This window comes from Zingiber officinale, chromosome 2B (genome assembly GCF_018446385.1).
Source record: "Zingiber officinale cultivar Zhangliang chromosome 2B, Zo_v1.1, whole genome shotgun sequence".
Classification (NCBI taxonomy): domain Eukaryota; kingdom Viridiplantae; phylum Streptophyta; class Magnoliopsida; order Zingiberales; family Zingiberaceae; genus Zingiber; species Zingiber officinale.
In genome coordinates this window covers 95,310,205-95,329,833 of record NC_055989.1, presented here as the reverse complement: position 1 = coordinate 95,329,833, position 19,629 = coordinate 95,310,205, and the positions used below count along the sequence as shown (strand labels likewise).

The 19,629-nt window shown below is 34.6% G+C and overlaps 1 protein-coding gene across 2 annotated transcripts in view; it reads left to right on the top strand.

Moving 5' to 3' along the window:
• The window catches only part of LOC122046429 (probable thimet oligopeptidase), a 57,761-nt gene extending 41,028 nt beyond the window's left edge, over positions 1-16,733 (top strand). For both annotated transcript variants that reach the window (XM_042607120.1, XM_042607121.1), the window contains 5 exons: positions 152-248; positions 14,542-14,615; positions 14,685-14,789; positions 15,776-15,856; positions 16,463-16,733. In XM_042607120.1, the coding sequence (XP_042463054.1) occupies positions 152-248; positions 14,542-14,615; positions 14,685-14,789; positions 15,776-15,856; positions 16,463-16,573 (468 nt within the window). In that variant the 3' untranslated portion in view covers positions 16,574-16,733. The remainder of the gene's footprint in view (positions 1-151; positions 249-14,541; positions 14,616-14,684; positions 14,790-15,775; positions 15,857-16,462) is intronic.
• Positions 16,734-19,629: the final 2,896 nt, after the last annotated feature.

The window sequence follows — 19,629 nt, the reverse complement described above, 5'->3', positions numbered from 1 at the left end:
AAATATGATGAACACAGTATCATTTGTTTCATCCTTTATCCATTGTGGAATTATATGATAATAACATTTCCCCCCTCATTTATCCTGAATGATATATCATTGACATTGACCAAATAAGATCTTCAAAAATCATTTGTAAATTCTAATGCAGGATATCACAAAATCCGTCACAACTAATATGTGCACATCATTAAGGAGAAAGCGGGATTTGTTCTCTGGCCTTAAACTGAAGCAAGAAATTCTACTTTGTAAGTATAGTTTATTCTACTTCGGAATCTTGTTCTTTGCTTATAATGTTGAATGGTATCTTAGTAAAACGAAAGTAAAATCATTTTAAATTTTCTTGCCATTTCTTTCCTCTCCAAATCAGGTATTTCTGTGTCCTTGTGCTAATTGTATGTGAAATTATCTCATCTTTGTGCTTCCTCTATCTGTGTTTAGGCCAAATTTCTCTTCAGTTTAACAAAAGTTCGTTCATCAAAATTTTTCTTTTCTTTTTGCTGTTTGTGTTATTTGGACTCAGCTGATTTTCTGGAAAAAAGTTGTACAATGTAAAACATAGATTATGACTAGCATTGTTCATCACATATAGGAGCAGAGATAACTTTTACACATTTGGTTTGCGTGATTTGGGTTCAATTGTATATGCCCTTCATTAAATTTGGTATTTCACATTCATTTTTCTGGTTGGAAATTGAGCAAATTGGGATTGCCCCAACTCTGACTTGTTCCCATCAAGGCAATCTGTTTTGTTGAAAGTGTCTCAAAGATCAAGAGTGGTCCTAAATGTGCATTTACACCATACAATCACAATGTGAATGACCTTCTGTGATTCTTGTTAGAGTTATAGTTATATTGGTTGTGTTTAGTCCCACATTAAGTATTTTAGGTATAAAGTACCCTAAAGGGCATAAGATTAGCCCCTTTTTTTAAGACCAATACTATATTCTCCTCTCAATTTGGGTTTTAGATCAGGTTCTGTTTTTCTTCTCAATTTCAAAGAGGCTGTGACTTTGATGTTATAGGGTAGTCTTCCCTTCCCTTCACCATATCGTTGCAAACTCCTTTCCTCTCCTCATCCATCCACACAATTGTAAAAGCTTAATTTGTTTTCTCTGTATGTGTCCTTTTTCTCAGCCCTTGTTCTTTGATGTGTTTAGTCTAAACTGCATATGTTACCACCTCCTCATCCATCTGTCACAATTGTAAAATCTTAATTTTTTTTTTTTGCTCTATACATGTCCTCTTGCTCAGCCCTGACGTGTTTAGTCTAAGCTGCATATGTTACCACCAAGTGGTTTTGAAAGGGACCACATAGCATAATGGATATACGATCCTCTTTAGATAGCATTGCACATATGCGGACTGTATATACAGGAAAAAATAACTTATTTGTATTCATTTGTATCTGATTATACTAGACCAAATTGATTCATAACTCTAAGCCACACTATATGGTAGCTTGTAATTTGTAAGTGATAGCTTAAACTGTCACGCCCAAGTCACCCTTCTTGGTTGTGAATAATTCATTGACACCTTGTGTTAGCAGACTTTGTTGCAGTGATGCTAAATGATGCTTGCAACATGTCCTGATGCTAATCATCAACAAGAAGTGATGATTACCACACAAACACATTGACAATAATAACATAATGTCTTAATAGCTTATGTAATAAAAAAAATGTCAGGAAGCTACCAAGGAATACTTCTCAGTTGTGCAAAATTTGACCCAATAGTAGAGATGTCTTAAAGCAATAATAGTAGTAGTATGCTTAATGACTCGCTTGATGTTGATATAAGGATAAGTACAAGATAGGAACTATTAGCAACACTAGCAAGAAAACCTCCTAAAAGAATCTAAAGAATAAGAACAGATGATAATAAAAGAAGTTTAATGCAACATACCATCTCTCAAGCATATTCATCTCAATATGAATACAAGACTTTGTCATGAATCTTTATATCATCTGATATACAAACTCATGCTCAACAAATAAAGTCGGATGCATCATCTAAATTTAATTGAAATGGTTGCTTCTATATAAAGTCCAAACTTTATGGTCTCATGGTCTCTAGTCATAAACCCATTACCCACATCATTTGGTAACATCTCTTATGAGCATAGGCATTCAACCATGCAACTTCAATTAGGCAACAGTCAACCATTATAGTCCCACATCGTCTCTAAGGTTATGTGGTTGTAAGTTAGTTATTAGCTTTATTTCATAATGACTTTAGTGATGTCTAATTAGGTATTGACAATACCTAACTATTATATGTTGCCTCCAAGTGGTTGACTCTAGCTGGATGTGTTAATGTGGTTAGTGATGTTTTTAAGTTAGGATCATTTTGCATTTCTAATACGTATGTCAAGTGTATAGGAGTTTGACATGTTACACATGGAATTTGAAAATCTCGTAACTTGACAGGGTTAAGTTGGAAGATTATTGGGCCAAGAGGTTACAATCGACTAGGAGCTTGGCAGGTTGCTCATGGAGTTGGAAAGATTATGATTTGATAGGATTGAGTTGTACTCACATGGTCAAGTTGGTTGTTTGTTTATTGACGTAGAAGCTCAAACGAGGTGAACTTGAAGGCAAGGTGGAGGATGACATGAAATAAGCTTAGAGGGCTTGGTGTATCCGAGAGATTGAAGGCTTGATGAGATGGACTCAAGGGTGAGAAGCATTAACGAAAATCGAAGACTAGAATATTTGTGATTTGTGAGAGATTATATGAGGAATATAAATTTGGATTATATTTCTATAGGGTTTACCTAGTGGTTTATACAACCAAGGAATAAGGTTTTGCAGGTCTTAGTCAACAGTTGAGCTTGCTCTCAAGTAAGTTAGGATTGTTGAGAAAATTTATTTGATTGGAGGTTATTCTCAATTAATTGAAATGTCGAGTTGATCCCAGAGTCGACTGCAAATGTTCTTCTCGGAAATAAAGTCTACTGGGTAGTTAATTGTTCTATATAAGGTTTGAGATCTCGAACTATGCTAGTATTTCGGTATCGTGTTGACGTTTCGATGAATGATATTGATAGTAAATTGGAGATGGAAGGAGGAAAAAAATTACTACGTAGTTAACTTCAATGTTTGCTTTCCATTTGGAATGCTGCTATTTTGATATTATCTTTTATGTAGACAAACTACAAAACAAAAAACTAACAAGATTATTTTAATTTTAGTTTGTCAAAAGGTATTGAGTGTTGACATGAAATGACTGACACAATGACATAGGCGACATTGTTTTAGTGCCGAGTAGTCTTGAGTTTTGGTAATCTATCGGTACAATATGTCTTGACGAATTCGTCTAGTATGAGATTTCAAATCATAGTTCTAAATATGATGCTTTCCATTGGACTTGAGTTAACCGAAGAGATCTTTCAGTTGAGTGGAAAATTATCTATTGGAGGATAACTTTGCTATCATTGTCATTAGAATCGACTAGAAATGGTTTGTGTTGAGTAGAAGTTTGAGCAGTTGCATGACAACTAGTTGTTAGCAGATGAGCTTTATTGTTTTATCTGTTTGAGCAATTGAACTTAGTTTGAACTGATTGGAAGTTGGAGCAGTCAACTAAACTGGTCTTTGAGTTGGCTAATAAGGATTTCATAGTTGCATTTCAGTCCATTTTAGATAATTTGAGTGAACTGAAGTTGAGCACAACAAGTCATTTGAGCGGCCTTAATGTAGACTTGAGGCTAAGTTGCCGATTCAGTGATTGAAATACCATTCTGTGCCGCTCGGCACGGACGGTTTTTACCGTTCCGCCGACGAACCGAAATTGACACGTCATGCACATGCGTCTCGAGCAGCAGGGAGGCGTCGCCGGACGCTTCCGGTTAGGGGTGAGTATTTGGTTAATTCGGTTAATTTTGTATAAATTTTTTATTATTTTTTTAAACAAATTCCGTTAATTCGGTATTAATCGATATTTTTAATTTAATTTGGTTAATCCGATTTTAACAAAACTTTGATTCGATTCGGTTAATCAATACTAAATCGATTTTCGGTTAATTCGATTAATTTATATACCGATACTCACCCTGGCTTCCTGTGCCGCCGGAGGCGTCGCTGGATGCCTCCGGCGTCGTTGGAGGCATCCATTGGGCATCAACATCGCGGGCAATGACGTCTGCGAGGCGTTGTGACGCAATGGCGGAGCGCAAGATGCTTCCGACGCCGTCGGAAGCGTCGCCGGACGTTTCTAGTGCCGTCGGAGGCGTCACCGGACGCCTCCGGTGCCGTTGCGGGCGCGCGGGCGTCGGGGAGGGAGGGTTACTGTGCAAAACCAATATTCCTTCAATAAATCAAACAAACTCCCATTCTCATTCCCATTCCCAAGGATGATATTTTAAAGAATCTTTCATAAATCCTAATTAAATTATCTCAATAAAATATACAAAATATATTTAAAATTTTAAAAATTTTAATAAATTTTATTAAATAATATTCTGAAATTGTTTTTAATATTTTTAATTTTATTTATAAATTCTATTTTTTAAAAAAATTCTAAAAAATTTCTAAAAAAATATAAAAAATCAAATTTATATTCTGATATATTTTTTTAAAAATTATTTTATTTATTTTTAAAACTATTGTAATGTTAATTGATATTGTAATTTTTTTTACTATTTTAAATATATATTATTTAAATTATTAAATAAATAAATAAATAGTTAATTTGTATAATTATTATATATAAAATAGTATTTTATATTAATTTATATAATTATGATTATTTAATCTCGACATTAGAGAATTATAAAAGTTATGTATCAATTTTAATTCGAGTTATTGATAGATCAATTTTCTTTAAAGAAAACTATATTTTTTTTTTTTAACAATATTTAGTTGTTTAATAATAAAGAACTTATATAAAATCAATATACAATTTATTTTTAAATTATATATAATAAATATATTTATCTAATAATTACTATATATAAATAAAAAAATACCTAAACTGTATCGGCATGGCACGATACGATACCGAAATCGTATCGTTTCGATCTAGGACCGAAACCTCGACACGAGTCGAGATTTTAAACCTTGACCGATATTAATTTGGTAGAAGGGAACCCCGAAATATAACAACAATTATTATTGTTTATGTCCTGAAGTGCCTCCAGGAACTCCAGGAGCTCGAAATCAACTAGGCTTCAGCTCCTGTATGGATTTTAGGTGAAACGACCTATACTAAATTTAACTAATGGCACTGAATTTTTTTTTTACCGAAAGTTAGTGTTCATGCCGTATTGTTCACCAAAAATTTCTATTCACTGAAATTCAAAAACTCATTATTAAAAATTTTGAACGAACTACGCCAATGAAACCTTTAAACGCTATTGTAGTCACGAACTACACCAAAAATAAATTAAGCATGCAGAATCAATGTTCAAAATTCCATAATTTAAACCCTCAAACAATCTTTTTTAAAAACCCTCCCTTCAAATTTTATTATCTTTGGTTTTATGCAGAAACAAAAGATCTTCGGGAGTGCACTGCCTAGGTCCAGATCCACTTAAGCCTCAATATCCTCTTAAACAACAACCATTCAAATCTAGTGAGTCTAACGACTCTAACACATCCCAAACCAGTATTACAAGTACATAAACTTCCATTCACATACCTAATACCATAATAATAATAATTCAATTCCTTTTTGTGCAAGTTCATTTAACTAAATTCAATGGCAATCACCTTAATCTAAACCTTTAAAATAACTTGATGCCTATCATAGACCTCTCCTCAACTTAGCATAAACATAGTGGTGTAGTACCTTCATCGAAAGTGACATCCTCTCTCCTATGGATTCATCTACAAAGCATATTTTGGGTTGGTAGAGTTCATTGACCTCGTTATCGTCAAATCCCCCATACCAACTTATAGTGAGTTTACCGTCTCCATTTTTGACGAATTCCTTTCCTCTCGTGAGTTCTCCGCCCCCGTTTTCGACGGATCCCTTCCCTCTTGTAAGTCTACCGTCCCTGTTTTCGACAACTCCCATTCCCCGACAGATTGTCCTCACTACCTCTAGTCACATCGACTCGTTTTCATAATTCTTAAATCCCACAACCTGCTGTCCTAGCCTCTTGACTCGAGCAACACCGCTCTAACTCCAGCCCCCGACTCGCCCCACTACATGATCAGACCACAGCCCCACACAAACCCCAGCCTGTAAGGATGAACCCAAAAACTGCACCTTAGAGACACCGATCCTCCTCAAAACGAATCCTGCCTTGCAACCTAACTCCCTCCCCGCCATAATTAAGTCTCGCATCCTGACCCTCATTAAAGCTCCTAGATTTAATCCTAATGAATCCCAAAATGCAGCAACATCCCCTGTAGTTTTCTAGCAACAATACTCAACAAGAACAACAGGATCTAAAAGAAAAACTTCAGGAACTTCAAGAAACCACATTGTCATCTAACGAGACGTGCTTCTACTTATTTTCTTGAAAGTTTCCAGTAAGCACAAATACTATAAATTGAATGGGGAAAAAGAAGAGTTTAGGATGTGCCTTTGTGTTAACAACTCTCAAAACCAAATACCGGCACGAAGGGTCGTTGCACACGATCGGGGAACAACTTTCCTTCCCTTTCCTCCTCCCGATCCAAGATTCTCTTCCTTTTTTTTCCCGATTCGTGCAGCCAAGTCTTGGCTGCCACCCACTCTTCCTGATCCTAGTTTTGCCTCCTCTCTCCCTTTTTAAGACTTTAGATTTGGGTATTTATGTGTAGGGATTAATTTGGCCCACTAATCTATATTAAACTTAGTTATTTAGGCCCAATTTAAGTAAAATAAAAAGAAAATTCGAAATTTAGGTGTACTTTACAAAGAGGTCCTCTATTTTACCGAAATTTAATTTCTAGAGTAAAATTACTATTAGTTTGAAATAAATCAGATTTCGGACGCTACTTCAGGTTTTGCTTTATTTTAAATTCTCTTATGCTCATTATATCATTTATAGAGAAAAAAGAGACATTGTTACTTTTCGAAGAGTGATTCATCTAACGAATTTGTAAGTCGTGGAGTACGACTAGGGGATTTGAACTACATTAAAATCTTTTGATAGCATTGCTCTTACTTGTGTTCTTTAATTATTATTATTATTTTTGTTGTGTTTATAATTATATCTCTATTTCTAACAAGTACAGGAGAATTTTGGTAATCTAATATTTGCTTTAGCCTTGCACTTGCACTTGCACTCGCACTCGCACTTGAAAGAGAATAGAATTTTAATTTTTCAGGTTATCTACGATTCACCCTCTCCGCTCTAACTGCGCCATTAGATTCTATATTATACAACAACAATAACAACTTAGCCTTATCCAATTAAGTGAGGTGGGTTATATGGATCCTCCTATGTCATTGAGCTCTATTTTTTACTATATCATAATCTATATTTAAATAAATTTTATCATGTTTTTCATCTCCATCTATATCATCATCGTTGTCAACCAAGTCTCCTTTGGTCTTCCTCATTTAATGACTTATTTATCATATTTTCCCATCGTCTAACTAGAACATTTGTTGATTGTCTGAGTATATATATATACTATCTTAAATGTGTTTAGAGTTTTTCCTCATTAGGTGCAACCTCAATTTTTTCTTTATTATTCCCATTTCTTATCCACTCCATCCTCATAACATCCTCATCTTTGCGACTCTCATTTTTTGCTTGTTTGTTAAAGTTATAGCCTAACATTTAGCTCCATATAATATAACAGACGTAACTATTGTTGTGTAGAACTTTTCTGTAAATTTTAGAGGTACCTTATAACCATAAAGAGCACTTCCTCTATTTCAACCATTTTATTTGTATTTTATGTAAAATGTCTCTCTCAACCCCTCTATCCTTTTGTAAAAATGATCTTAAATACTTAAAACTCTCAGTTATAGAAACTCGTCATCTTTTATCTTAATAATTGCCTATAATATTTTTTGACATGCTATTTCTAGTTAGTACCAACCATCATAAATCTGTAGCATTTCTAAGGTCAACTATGCTCCTAAGTTAGATAGTAGCAACTATCATGACGTGTCATTAGCAACTATCATAGCATTGAGGCTTAAAAGATCCTCGAAGTTTTGTCCCTAATTAGTAATGGCAACCCTGACAGTTACACTCATTATCACTGCTTGAGCACTCTGTAATTATCAGCTAACAGGCTCTTGAATAAGTCCCTCATGTCTAAATCTTACATTCTTTCTCAATTTCCTTGTCACCATAATGGTGCAATGCACAACACATCAAGTGCACAATCATGAATATCTCTCCATGATCTGTCGCACGATAGCGATCTAGGAACACTACCAAATTGAAAGCATGTGTGTCATAAAGATGGAACGTTTTACATCGCCCACAGGTCCCACCAATGGCCTTGATGATGTAGATAGGCAACAAAAGCTCATATTTCTCACACATCATCGAACCCATATGTGGGAACAAACGCTTCATTAAACTATCATGGCAGCATGGTTGTTAACATAACAATGCAACCCATACGTGGCACAATGTTGGAACTCACACCATCCCATGTTTATGATGAGGTAAATGAGAGGCACAACTTATCCAGTCTTTCTCCTTGATTCTTGACACACAAATTTCCCTCTCAATTTCTGTAATACCTGCAGTGGGTAATAAAAGGCCACATCCTCACGCACATTACACTCATCAAATACACCTTAAGCATGGCATACAACACAACATCAAATGCTCAAGAGATGAGAACCCTCATAATTTTCTTATCTTTTCAATAGGACATCCTCAAGGGTTGCTCCCTCAATTGATCCCCTAACTCATCGAAAATGCCCTTCATGCAAAGGCAAGGATCCTTACCTGTTCAAATAATGGAACGTCTCACCATCCTCACTTCTGACAAATTTCGTTAAGTTAAACAATGCTCAACTCTATCATAATATCAAATGAAAGCCAATCACCCATTAAGTTATACAGAATTGAAGAGGAGATAACTTGGGAATTATAAAAGCTGACAGGTCTGTCATGCTCAGATTGAGCATCAATAATGTCCAGCTTGTTATATAAAGTAGAATGTTCAATCTTGGCAGTAGAATCAGATTTATTACAGATTTGATTTGATTTGATTTGATTTGATTTGTCCTAATTAATTAGGAGATATTTCGTAATTAATTAGGAGATTTTGATTCCTTAAGTAGAAGTATGACTTGTATATAGATGATACATGGATATTGAAAAAAGTGAGATATTTTCTTGAAAACTTTCATGGTATCAGAGCCACCCTAATCCTAAATCTAGTTCCGCCCCGCCATCGCCGCTAGCTTCCATCTCTTTCGACTAGGACATCTCTTCCTACAGCTAATCATGTCGGACTCCGAGCATATTTTAGCGAGTTCTTCCGCAAGCAATTCTTCTCCAAATCTCCCCATGATGTCGCGATTCCCAACTCAACTAGAAAATATCTCTGGTTCAATTACCTTTCACAAACTGAATGACTATAATTATCTTCAGTGGTCACAATAATGATGTTCATTATTGGACGAGGAAAAGATGATTATCTCTTAGGTGTTCCAAAACCAGGAATAAGCAGTTTGGAGTACTGAGTTTGGAGAGTCGAAAATAATCTGGTTATGTAATCATTTCTATGAATGCAAAAATTGGCGAGAATTTTCTGTTGCTAGCAACCCAAGATATATGAAAGACAGTTCGGGATACTTTCAGACAACACTGCTGAGTTATTTCACATTGAAAACACTCTCCAAGACTTCAAGCAAGGTAACCATCCAGTGACAATTTATATCACAACTCTCACTCGCTATTGGCAACATGTGGATCTCTTTGAAACCCATAATTTGAAATGTTCTAAAGATCTAATCTATTTCAAGGAATTTGTGGAGAACAAGAGAGTTTTTAAGTTTTTGATGGGACTTGATCAGTCCCTAGATGCAGTAAGGGACAGAATCTTCGACACAAAACCACTGGCAAGTCTTCGGGAGGCATTTTTAGAAATTCAAAAGGAAGAAAGCGGTATGCCGGTAATGTTGGGGCATCCAAACCCCGAAATTCAGTCTCTTAGGTTTGCTAGCAAGTGTTCTAACTGCCTAGAATCCCACTTACAACACAAAGAAGGAACGTCCTTGGTGTGACTAGTGTCGAAAGCAAGGACACACCAAAGATAATGTTTGGAAGCTTCATGGAAGCTAACAGATTGGAAGTCGTCCTAGGATCACGAAGCAAGGGGAAATTCTGTAGTCACACTCTCTAAGGAACAACTTGATATTCTTCAACAGTTCATTCAGAAAGCAAACATATCACATTCATCAACAATGCATACATCTCCCCACTCCGCTTGGATTATGGATTTTGGCGCTTCAAGCACATGACAGGTGATAGATTACTTTTCTCCACTTTTCATTAATTGACAGACCCCAATTAGTGCGTATAACAAATGGGACATGTGCTAAAGTGGTTGGGATAGGAACGTTCATCTGTCAAGCACATTAACTCTCCATGTGCTATTTGTTCCTGATCTTGTTTGTAATCTTGTGTCAATTAGTAGATTAAATAAGGATCTCAAATGTGAGACTAAATTTTTATCTAACTCTTGTATTTCAAGACTTGAGCACCGGGAAGACAATTGGTAGTGTTGAGTGTCATGCAAGCCTTTACTTTCTGAATGCAAATTCACCCTCGAGTCATTTGGTTAGTCAAAAATATCAGTTGAGTCCTAATGACCGTAGTCAGTCCAATAAAGAAAGTAATATTATGAAGTGCCACTTTTGTTTTGGTCATCCTAATTTTTCATATCTAAGGTATTTGCTTCCCTCTATTAATAAAAATCCAAATTTGTTTTAGTGTGAAATTTGTCAAATTGCAAAACATACTCGAAACACTTACTCTCCCAGACTATATAAGCCCACACATCCTTTTTCTCTCAGCCATGGTGACATTGGGGATCATTTCGTATTCCGAGTCTCACAGGCTCAAAGTGGTTCCTCCTGTTGGTTGACGATCACACTAGACTATATTAGACATTCCTAATGATAGACAAATTAGAAGCCAAGTATATCTTCCAAAGCTTCTATGTCACGGTCAAAAACTAATTCAAAGTTAATATTCAAATAAGACCGATAATGCCAAAAATTTTTTTCAATTATGATCTTAGCTCATATCTCAAATCTCATGGAATTGTCCAACAAAGCTCCTGTGTTAACACACCGCAACAAAATGGTGTGGTTGAAAGGAAAAATCATCACATTCTTGAGGTGGCCCAATTTCAAACTAATGTCCCAACTACTTTATGATGAGAAGCAATCCTCACTTCTACATACCTTATCAATCGCTTGCCTCCTCAAGTCGCAAATACTGCACTCCATTGATGACACAACAAAACATATTTTTCCAGTCTCACCTTATCTCCAACCATCCTCTCAAACTCTTTGGTTGTATAACTTTTTATACACATTCATTCTCAGTACCGAGGCGAGTTCATAAATGCATCTTTCTTGGTTATTTCTCTAATAAAAAGGGATACAAATGTTATTCACAGGTCACCAAAAAGTTCTACAATATTATGGATATTACATTGTTTGAAATTATCCTTTACTACTCTAATACTATAATTCAGGGGGAGAACAATACCAGTGAATTGCAATATTGGGAGTAGACATCCCTTATTGAGCCATCATCATTTGAGTCATTTGTTTAGCCTTTCCCAAAAACTAGTGATTCACCATTTCCAAATCTTGATAGTCACCCTCCTCCTCCTCCTCTATAGGTGTATGAAAAAAGGAAACATCAAGGGCAAGTACTACCTGAATCACAATAGGAGAATATATTCTAGTGCACAACAAGATTCTACATTAAATCTACCAATTGCACACAGGAAAGGTATAAGATACTGCACTCAACACCCTCTTCACAGTTGAATCTCCTACGTGAAGCTATCACCATCATTTCATAAATTTGTGACTTCTTTAGACAGAATCAATATTCCTAACTCTCTATATGAAGTTCTTAAAGTTCCTAAATGGAATATGGCAACTCTCGAGTAGTATAATGCACCACATGGGTGATAACAAAGCTACCACTAGAAAAGAAAACTATGGGGTGTAGATGACTATTCTTAGTTAAACAAAATGCAGATGGAACCATAGACAGGTGCAAAGCACGCCTAATGGCAAAAGGATATATTCAATCATATGGTATTGATTATTAGGAGACCTTTGCACCAATATCTAAACTGAACACAGTTCGTGTTCTACTATCCATTACTGGCAACTTAGAGTGACAACTCTATCATCTCGATATTAAAAATGTTTTCCTTAATGGAGACATGATTAAAGAAGTATACATGGACATCCCAGCTGGTTTTGAGACGAGTGATACACAAGGAAAATTATGCAAACTCAAAAAGCCCTGTATGGGCCGAAACAGTCACCAAGAGCATGGTTTGACAGATTCACAAAAGTCATAAAGAATGATGGATACTCTCAGTCACAAGTTGATCACACCTTGTTCGTGAAGTATTTCTCAAATGGAAAAATCACAATTCTGATTGTGCATGTTGATGACATTGCCCTTTTAGAAAATCATGGTGATGAAATTAGAAGACTCAAGTCTTTCATGTCCAAAGAATTCGAGATCAAAGACTTGGGACACGTAAAATATTTTTTGGGAATGGAGGTAGCACGAAGCAACAAAGGCATATCTATTTCCAAAGCAAATACGATACGTTCTTAATCTATTGTGTGAAACTGGAACGAGTTGGTGCAAGCCAGCTGAAACCCCCATGGGTATTGTGGATCCTAATACGAAGCTTATGCTTAGTACTGATGAATTAGCGACAGATAAGGGGCAATACCAATGGTTTGTAGGTAAGCTGATTTACCTAACCCATACACGTTCGGGCATAAGTTTCTCAGTGAGTCGAGTGAGTCATTTTTTGGGTAATCCATCTATAAATCACATGGAGGCAGTGAATCGTGTATTGAAATACCTGAAGAAAGATCCAAGGAAGGGTCTTATGTTCAAGAAATCAGGTAGCAGATCTTTAGAAGTATATACTAATGCTTATTGGGCAGAATCTCCAAATGATAGATGGTCTACATTAGGATATTGCTCTTTTGTTTGGGAAATCTAGTGACATGGTGAAGCAAGAAATAAACTGTGGTGCTAGAAGTAGTGCAGAAACTAAGTTTAGAGCACTAACCTTAGGTATTTGTGAGAGAATATGGTTAAAGCGGCTTCTAAATGATATCAAAAATTTAAACATCATGCCCTATTCAAATCTTATGCGACAACTATTGTGATTGCCAGGAATCTTGCCCATCATGATCGTACCAAACATGTGGAGATTGATCCACATTTCATAGAAAATTCAAGATAAGGCAATCATCCTCAACTACATTCCATCAAAGCATCAAGTAGCTGACATCCTAACTAAGGCCTTGTTGAGACCTAATCTAAGTGAGATGAACACGATCCTTCTGGATTGAGGGGGAGTGGAAAATCAATCTTGGCAGTAAAATCAATCCTAACAGTAAAATCAATCCGGGCAGATTTATTATAGATTTATTTATTACAGATTTGACTTGATGTAATTAATTTAGGAGATATTATGTAATTAATTAGGAGATTTTGATTCCTTAAGTAGGAGTATGTGATTTGTATATTAGATGATACATGGATATTGAAAAGAGAGATATTTTCTTGAAAATTTTCAAATATTTCCCACTCGCTATTCTAAAGTAACTGGGATTGAAATGTGAGGCGTAAAACTTGTTATGAAATATCTTCCCATTTTAAGATTGGAAAACCTCTAAACAGAAAACCAATTGTAGTCCTAAAAAGGACAAAAGGTCAGCCCGGTGCACGAAGCTCCCGCCATGCGGGGTCCCGGGGAAGGATCCATTGTACGCAACCTTACCTTGCTTTTTGCAAGAGGCTGTTTCCAGGATTCGAACCCGTGATCTTTTGGTCACAAAGAAACAACTTTACCGTTGCTCCAAGGCTCCCCTTTAATTGTAATCCTAAATTGGAAAATTAACTACTCAGAGACAGTCGTCTTAGCAAAATTATTCTTGGTTGCTAATCATATGCAATTAGGATTAAATCTAGAACTGTGATAGCTGTTCAAATTGGGAGACACTTTAGTCAAGACAGGAGAAGTTGGAAAACCTCTAATTGGGAATGTTTTCCTTCTAAACTTTCTCAGTAATATTAGTTGATCAAATTTCTTGGTTCTTAAAAATTATGCATCGCTTTAAACCTTCCATCCTTTATTCCTGTTCACCTGTGTTTTAGATAAAACATTGTAGGGTGAATTGCTTTTATATCATCTTGAGTATGTTATATCAGTCATGCTGTGGGATTACTGTAATTAATAAATCTTATCACAGCAATTGTCAGTTCTGAATTATGATTTTCCTATCAATTTAATTGCATTCCTGTTGTTTCTAGTTGTTATGGTAAGACTATCGAACACAATGCTGCTTTATTGCTATGATCATACTTGGAATGTTGATAAAAGCTCTTTATATTGACAGGCCTCATGGACCAATTTATTTATTCGAGTGAGAATGTCAATATGCTGGAGTTACTTAAGCATTTGCATCCTAAGGTATAGTACATGAAAGATTTATATAATGATCAATTTGTCATCCCTTCAGAGTTGGCTTCTGTACTCCAGATAATGCTAGGAATACCATTATTAGAAGGTACCAACCCAGCCTCAAGTTTTCCCCAAATTGCTATCGGCTCTGAAGCCACTTGCTATAGTTCTATCTGGAGCGAGGTTTGTACATATTTATTACCATCTACTATCTGTCTTTACAAATTATCAACCATACATTAACAGTGATTTGTTTAATTCAACATACTTCTCTTGTAGCTCAAAATATTTTAAATGCTTGTATTTGTCTCCAATTTCTATCTGTCAACTTTTCCATTATTATTTGCTTCATCATATGAATCATTAATATTTTTTATTTTCAGTTTCTAATATTGATATGTACATTACAAGTTGAATACAAGCTATAACAACGCTTTTGAATTTTCACATACTCCCGAAAACTTTTAATGTTGCATATGCTTGGTTACTAAGATTTGACGTATCACTGAGTTTGGCTTTGAGAACAATACTGTGTTGTGCTGGTTGCTGACACATTGTACAACATTGATTAGGATGAGGGGGAATTGACTAAAAGTGGGAGAAAAAAACCTAGTTGGCTCTTCGCTCTGCCTTGTTTTGCATACATGGAAGTATATTACGCCTAACCTCGTCTCATATTTGCATTCTGGAAGAAGCTTCCTCATATGGAGAAGCCTCGCTCATGGTTCTGCAATTTGCGGAAGAGTGTACAGAAGTCTGTCTTAATCCGTTTTGTTTTCTGGTGGGCTAGTCAAACAAATATATTTCACCGTGCCTATCACTATCACATGGAATGGCATTTTAAACTGTGTTAAGAACTGCCTATAAACAATGGCATGAGAACATGTTCCTCCTAATGGACGGTTCCAAATTTGTAGACATTTAAATAGTGCATATGCTTATGACTGTTATTAATGGAGGGATGTCCTATCTCACATTTAGCCTGGATAATTTGTGGCTTATAATTGGTTTTTCTGATTTTTCATTTGCCGAAAACAAACAAAGGTCTCCATTATTGTCAATCCCATGGGAATGCATTCTCATTTTATATCTTCTGATTTCAGTTCTTGAGGGTCTACAAAATAATCGTTGAAACTGAAAAGTTTACTGAAAAATTGTTGATTATATAGGCCATTGCTGCTGACATATTTGCATCAAATTTTCAAGAGGATTTGCTAAACCAACATGCAGGACTTCAGTTCAGAAATAAGGTAAAGAGGATTTTTTTCCCCCTGCAATTAGTGCCTCATTAAACCTGCTTTTGATTGGTGGAGCTCTACTATGATCAACTGTCTTTAGGTTAAGTAATTAGAGTATAGCATACATGACCAATGATAGGCAGGATTACTCTAATTATCACAGTGGATTAGTATTATAGTCCAACTAAATCTAACATGACCAGTTTTGTGCATGGCCAAGAAACCAATGAACCGCATGGTTTAACTGAACATGGCATATTGATTTTAGGCGATGCCACTTTCTATTGGTACCGCAGAACTATAAGATATAAGCCTTATGCAAGGTTTGTCTAAACATCAACCTGCAGTATCTTATATTATATGCCAGTTTGACACGTATAGTAAAGCAATGCACTAGTCTAATTAGACTAAACTTCCCAACCCATAGTTAGCCTTGTCTGCCATCTATTCAATACCTTAGTTGCATTTGAGTAATGCAGGCGAATGAACTAGACACCATTCATTGAAGTGTAGATGTAAAAGATCCATCTCATGAGACGGAGGAAGATTCGTAATCTCCTTGAACATTTTTCTGCACCGTTGTTGCACATTATTTCAATGCTAGTGTCTGTGCCACAGGTATTAGCTCCAGGAGGTGCTAAAGAGTCGCTTGAAATTCTCTCAGATTACTTGGGAAGAGAACCTACAGTGCGCTCATTCATCGAAAGCAAAACCAAGAACAGTTTGTAAAAGAAGCCCTCTTTATTCTGTTCGTATCAAGGTTAGCTTGTATTGTGATCAACACTGAATATTTTGTCTCTGATAGATTTGCACAACCTGTAAACTATTGCAAAATCATAATTATGAGTATAATAATAAGGATAGTACTAAATGGTCAGAATCTAACCAACCAGAATACCGAGAAGATTGCATATCATCTAGTAATACCGAAATATTGTTACGAATGGATCTTTTTGTTCTTTTCCCATGAATTTATTAGACGATTTACCAGATTATGGAGAGACCATCTCTGTCTGACTGACATTAGACAGATTAAATTGCCTGATATCCACGTGTTTAAATTTAGCAGAATTGAATGCCGTGATGATGCGGGCTCTGTTCCCATGGCCATAAAATTTCCAGTGGTTATATCATAGCAATCAATCTCCTTTTGGGTGAATCGGTTTCTGTTTTTTTTTTTTTTTTAAAAACACTCGTTTAGTTGCAAATGCATGTCATTCTACGCCGACGTTGGGTCGGCGTGTCCTTTTGTGATAAAATTCTTTGGCATCTCGTCCTGCTTGGATTTCAAAGGTCGATGGTCGATTGGTGGTTGACAAGTCCGCCTTTCATTTTTTTCCCCATTTGGATTTTGGCAAATTGTCATTTTGCAAACAGCATCATCCATTAATTCTGGCACGAGATACAAACGCTTCGCATTGTGCCATTGTGAATTTCATGCTGATCTCTGGGTGTAGCGGAAGATTGTTAAATTATCATCTAAATATTTATTGTTCGATTTTTAATTATAGTGTATTTATAGTGATTTTTCTTTCAGATGTGACGTCTAATCATAAGATATTAGATTTTTAGGCCGTCCACTATGAATGTTTTTTGATTTATTCCAACAGTTGATGGAAAATTTTTGTATGGCTGGATAGATTGTTCCAAATTTGATGTGTAAGGCTGAAGCAGAACAGTGGTGATTTTTGAGTAGCTTTAGATTAACGCTATCCTCGTACGAAAAGGTGGCGACGGCCACCACAGCATAACGATGTAGCGGTTAAAATTTTTAAGTAGGATTTTTTTTAATCAATTTTTATGATTGATAGAAAATTTGTATGGAGCTCGAGCTGGATTGATCTCAAAATTAGTCGATTGAATATTTGGATTAAAAATATTTGAAGGTAACTACAGCCGCGGTGTTGGTTCGTGAAAGAAGAACAGCATTAAATGCACATCTTCACGACGCAGTCACATTATCATCCGATCGCATAGTATATTGCCTCCCCTGTCAAATACCATTTCTATCCATTTTTTTCTTTGTTTTTTGTTTTTCAATTTTATTTATTATTTTTTCATAAATACTTATATATTTTTTAATTTTATTTAGTTTTATTTTTAATTAATTTTATTTATTATTATTTTAATACTATTTAAATTTTATTTAGTTTTATTTTTTAATTAATTTTATTTATTATTTTTTTTCATCAATACTTATATATTTTTAATTTTTATTTAGTTTTATAAATGTCTTCTCTCATCCCCTACCTAGCCCCTCTCTCTCTTTTCAAATTTGGTCTCCCATATAAATAACCTTATACCCCTAACTTCTTTACTTAAAATTTTATTTAATTTTTATTTAGTTTTATTTTTTAATCAATTTTATTTATTATTTTTTCATCAATTTTTTTTAAATTTTATACTAGTATTTTTTTTTCCAATTTTATTTAATTTTTATTTGGTTTTATTTTTTTAATCAATTTTATTTATTATTTTTTATCAAATTTTTTTATTTTTTTTATTTTATATAATTTTTAACATAGTTAGAATCTATTTTTTTTCCTTTAAATTACTTTCTTAATTTGACATTTAAATTATTCCCATCCAACTCTTAACACATGTGAACTTTTCCTCCCTAAAATTATCTTCCTCCAATTCTTGATACATGAAATATGTCAAAACCTCTCACTATCTTTAAATTACCCACCCTCCCATCCTTAACATATGTCAAAACACCCCTCTTCTTTTAAATTACCTCATTTCCAACCCTTTACGCATGTCAGAACCTCTCATCCATTTAAATTGATTAAAATTTTTATTTTTATATATTTTCTTGCATTTTTTTAATGTATTATTACATTTACTTTTCATTTGGGAAAAAAATTTATTCGTAAGTTATAAATGTGTTTACTATTAATTATTAATATTTTTATTCGTTTCATGTATGTATTTTTTATTTTGATCCATATTTTTATACTTTTAAAATGTAGATCCACATGGGGGGGGGGGGGTAAACCTCAAGTCGTAAGTTTCTGAGAATCGACTTTTGACCATTACACTCAAGATGTCATGCGTACACCGTCTGTGCTACATCGTTTTTAAAAATTTTATACTTTTAAATTTTTTTACAAATAATAACTCCTAAAATGTACAAGTAAACAATGAATAAAAGATTATAAACATACAATAAAAAATAAATTATTAAATAGAATAAAATTGATAAAAAAACTGATTAAAAAAACAAAACTAATAAAAACAAAAGAAACAAAATTAAAAAAAAAAGTGAATGTGAGAATAAGGAAAGGGTATAAAGGTAAAAAAATTAGGAGGGGAGGTAAGGATATTAGGGAAAAGCAGCTCTCGATCGCATATCATTTTGATGTGATGTGATCGATCGATCAAGCCTAATCCGTTAAGCTTTCAATTATTGTACCCACCCATCGCATTCCTTCGAGAATCAATTATTTGTGTGTGGAATCTGACCCATACACGTAGGGGGAATTAAAATCTAAGTTAAATCGAAAAAACTAACCTGTTTAATTCGGAAATTCAATTTGGTTTATATATATATATATATATATATATATATATATATATATATATATATATATATATATATATATATATATATATATATATAATTTTAGTTTTTTTAATTTATTCAATTCAATCTAGATTATAAAATCTATAATTCAATTCAATTGAATTTATTTTAACAAAATTAAACGGCTGGCAATAGACTTATGCACTATGATTAATAGACTCTTGGTCTATGTTTGTGACCGTTTGAAAAAAAAATAATG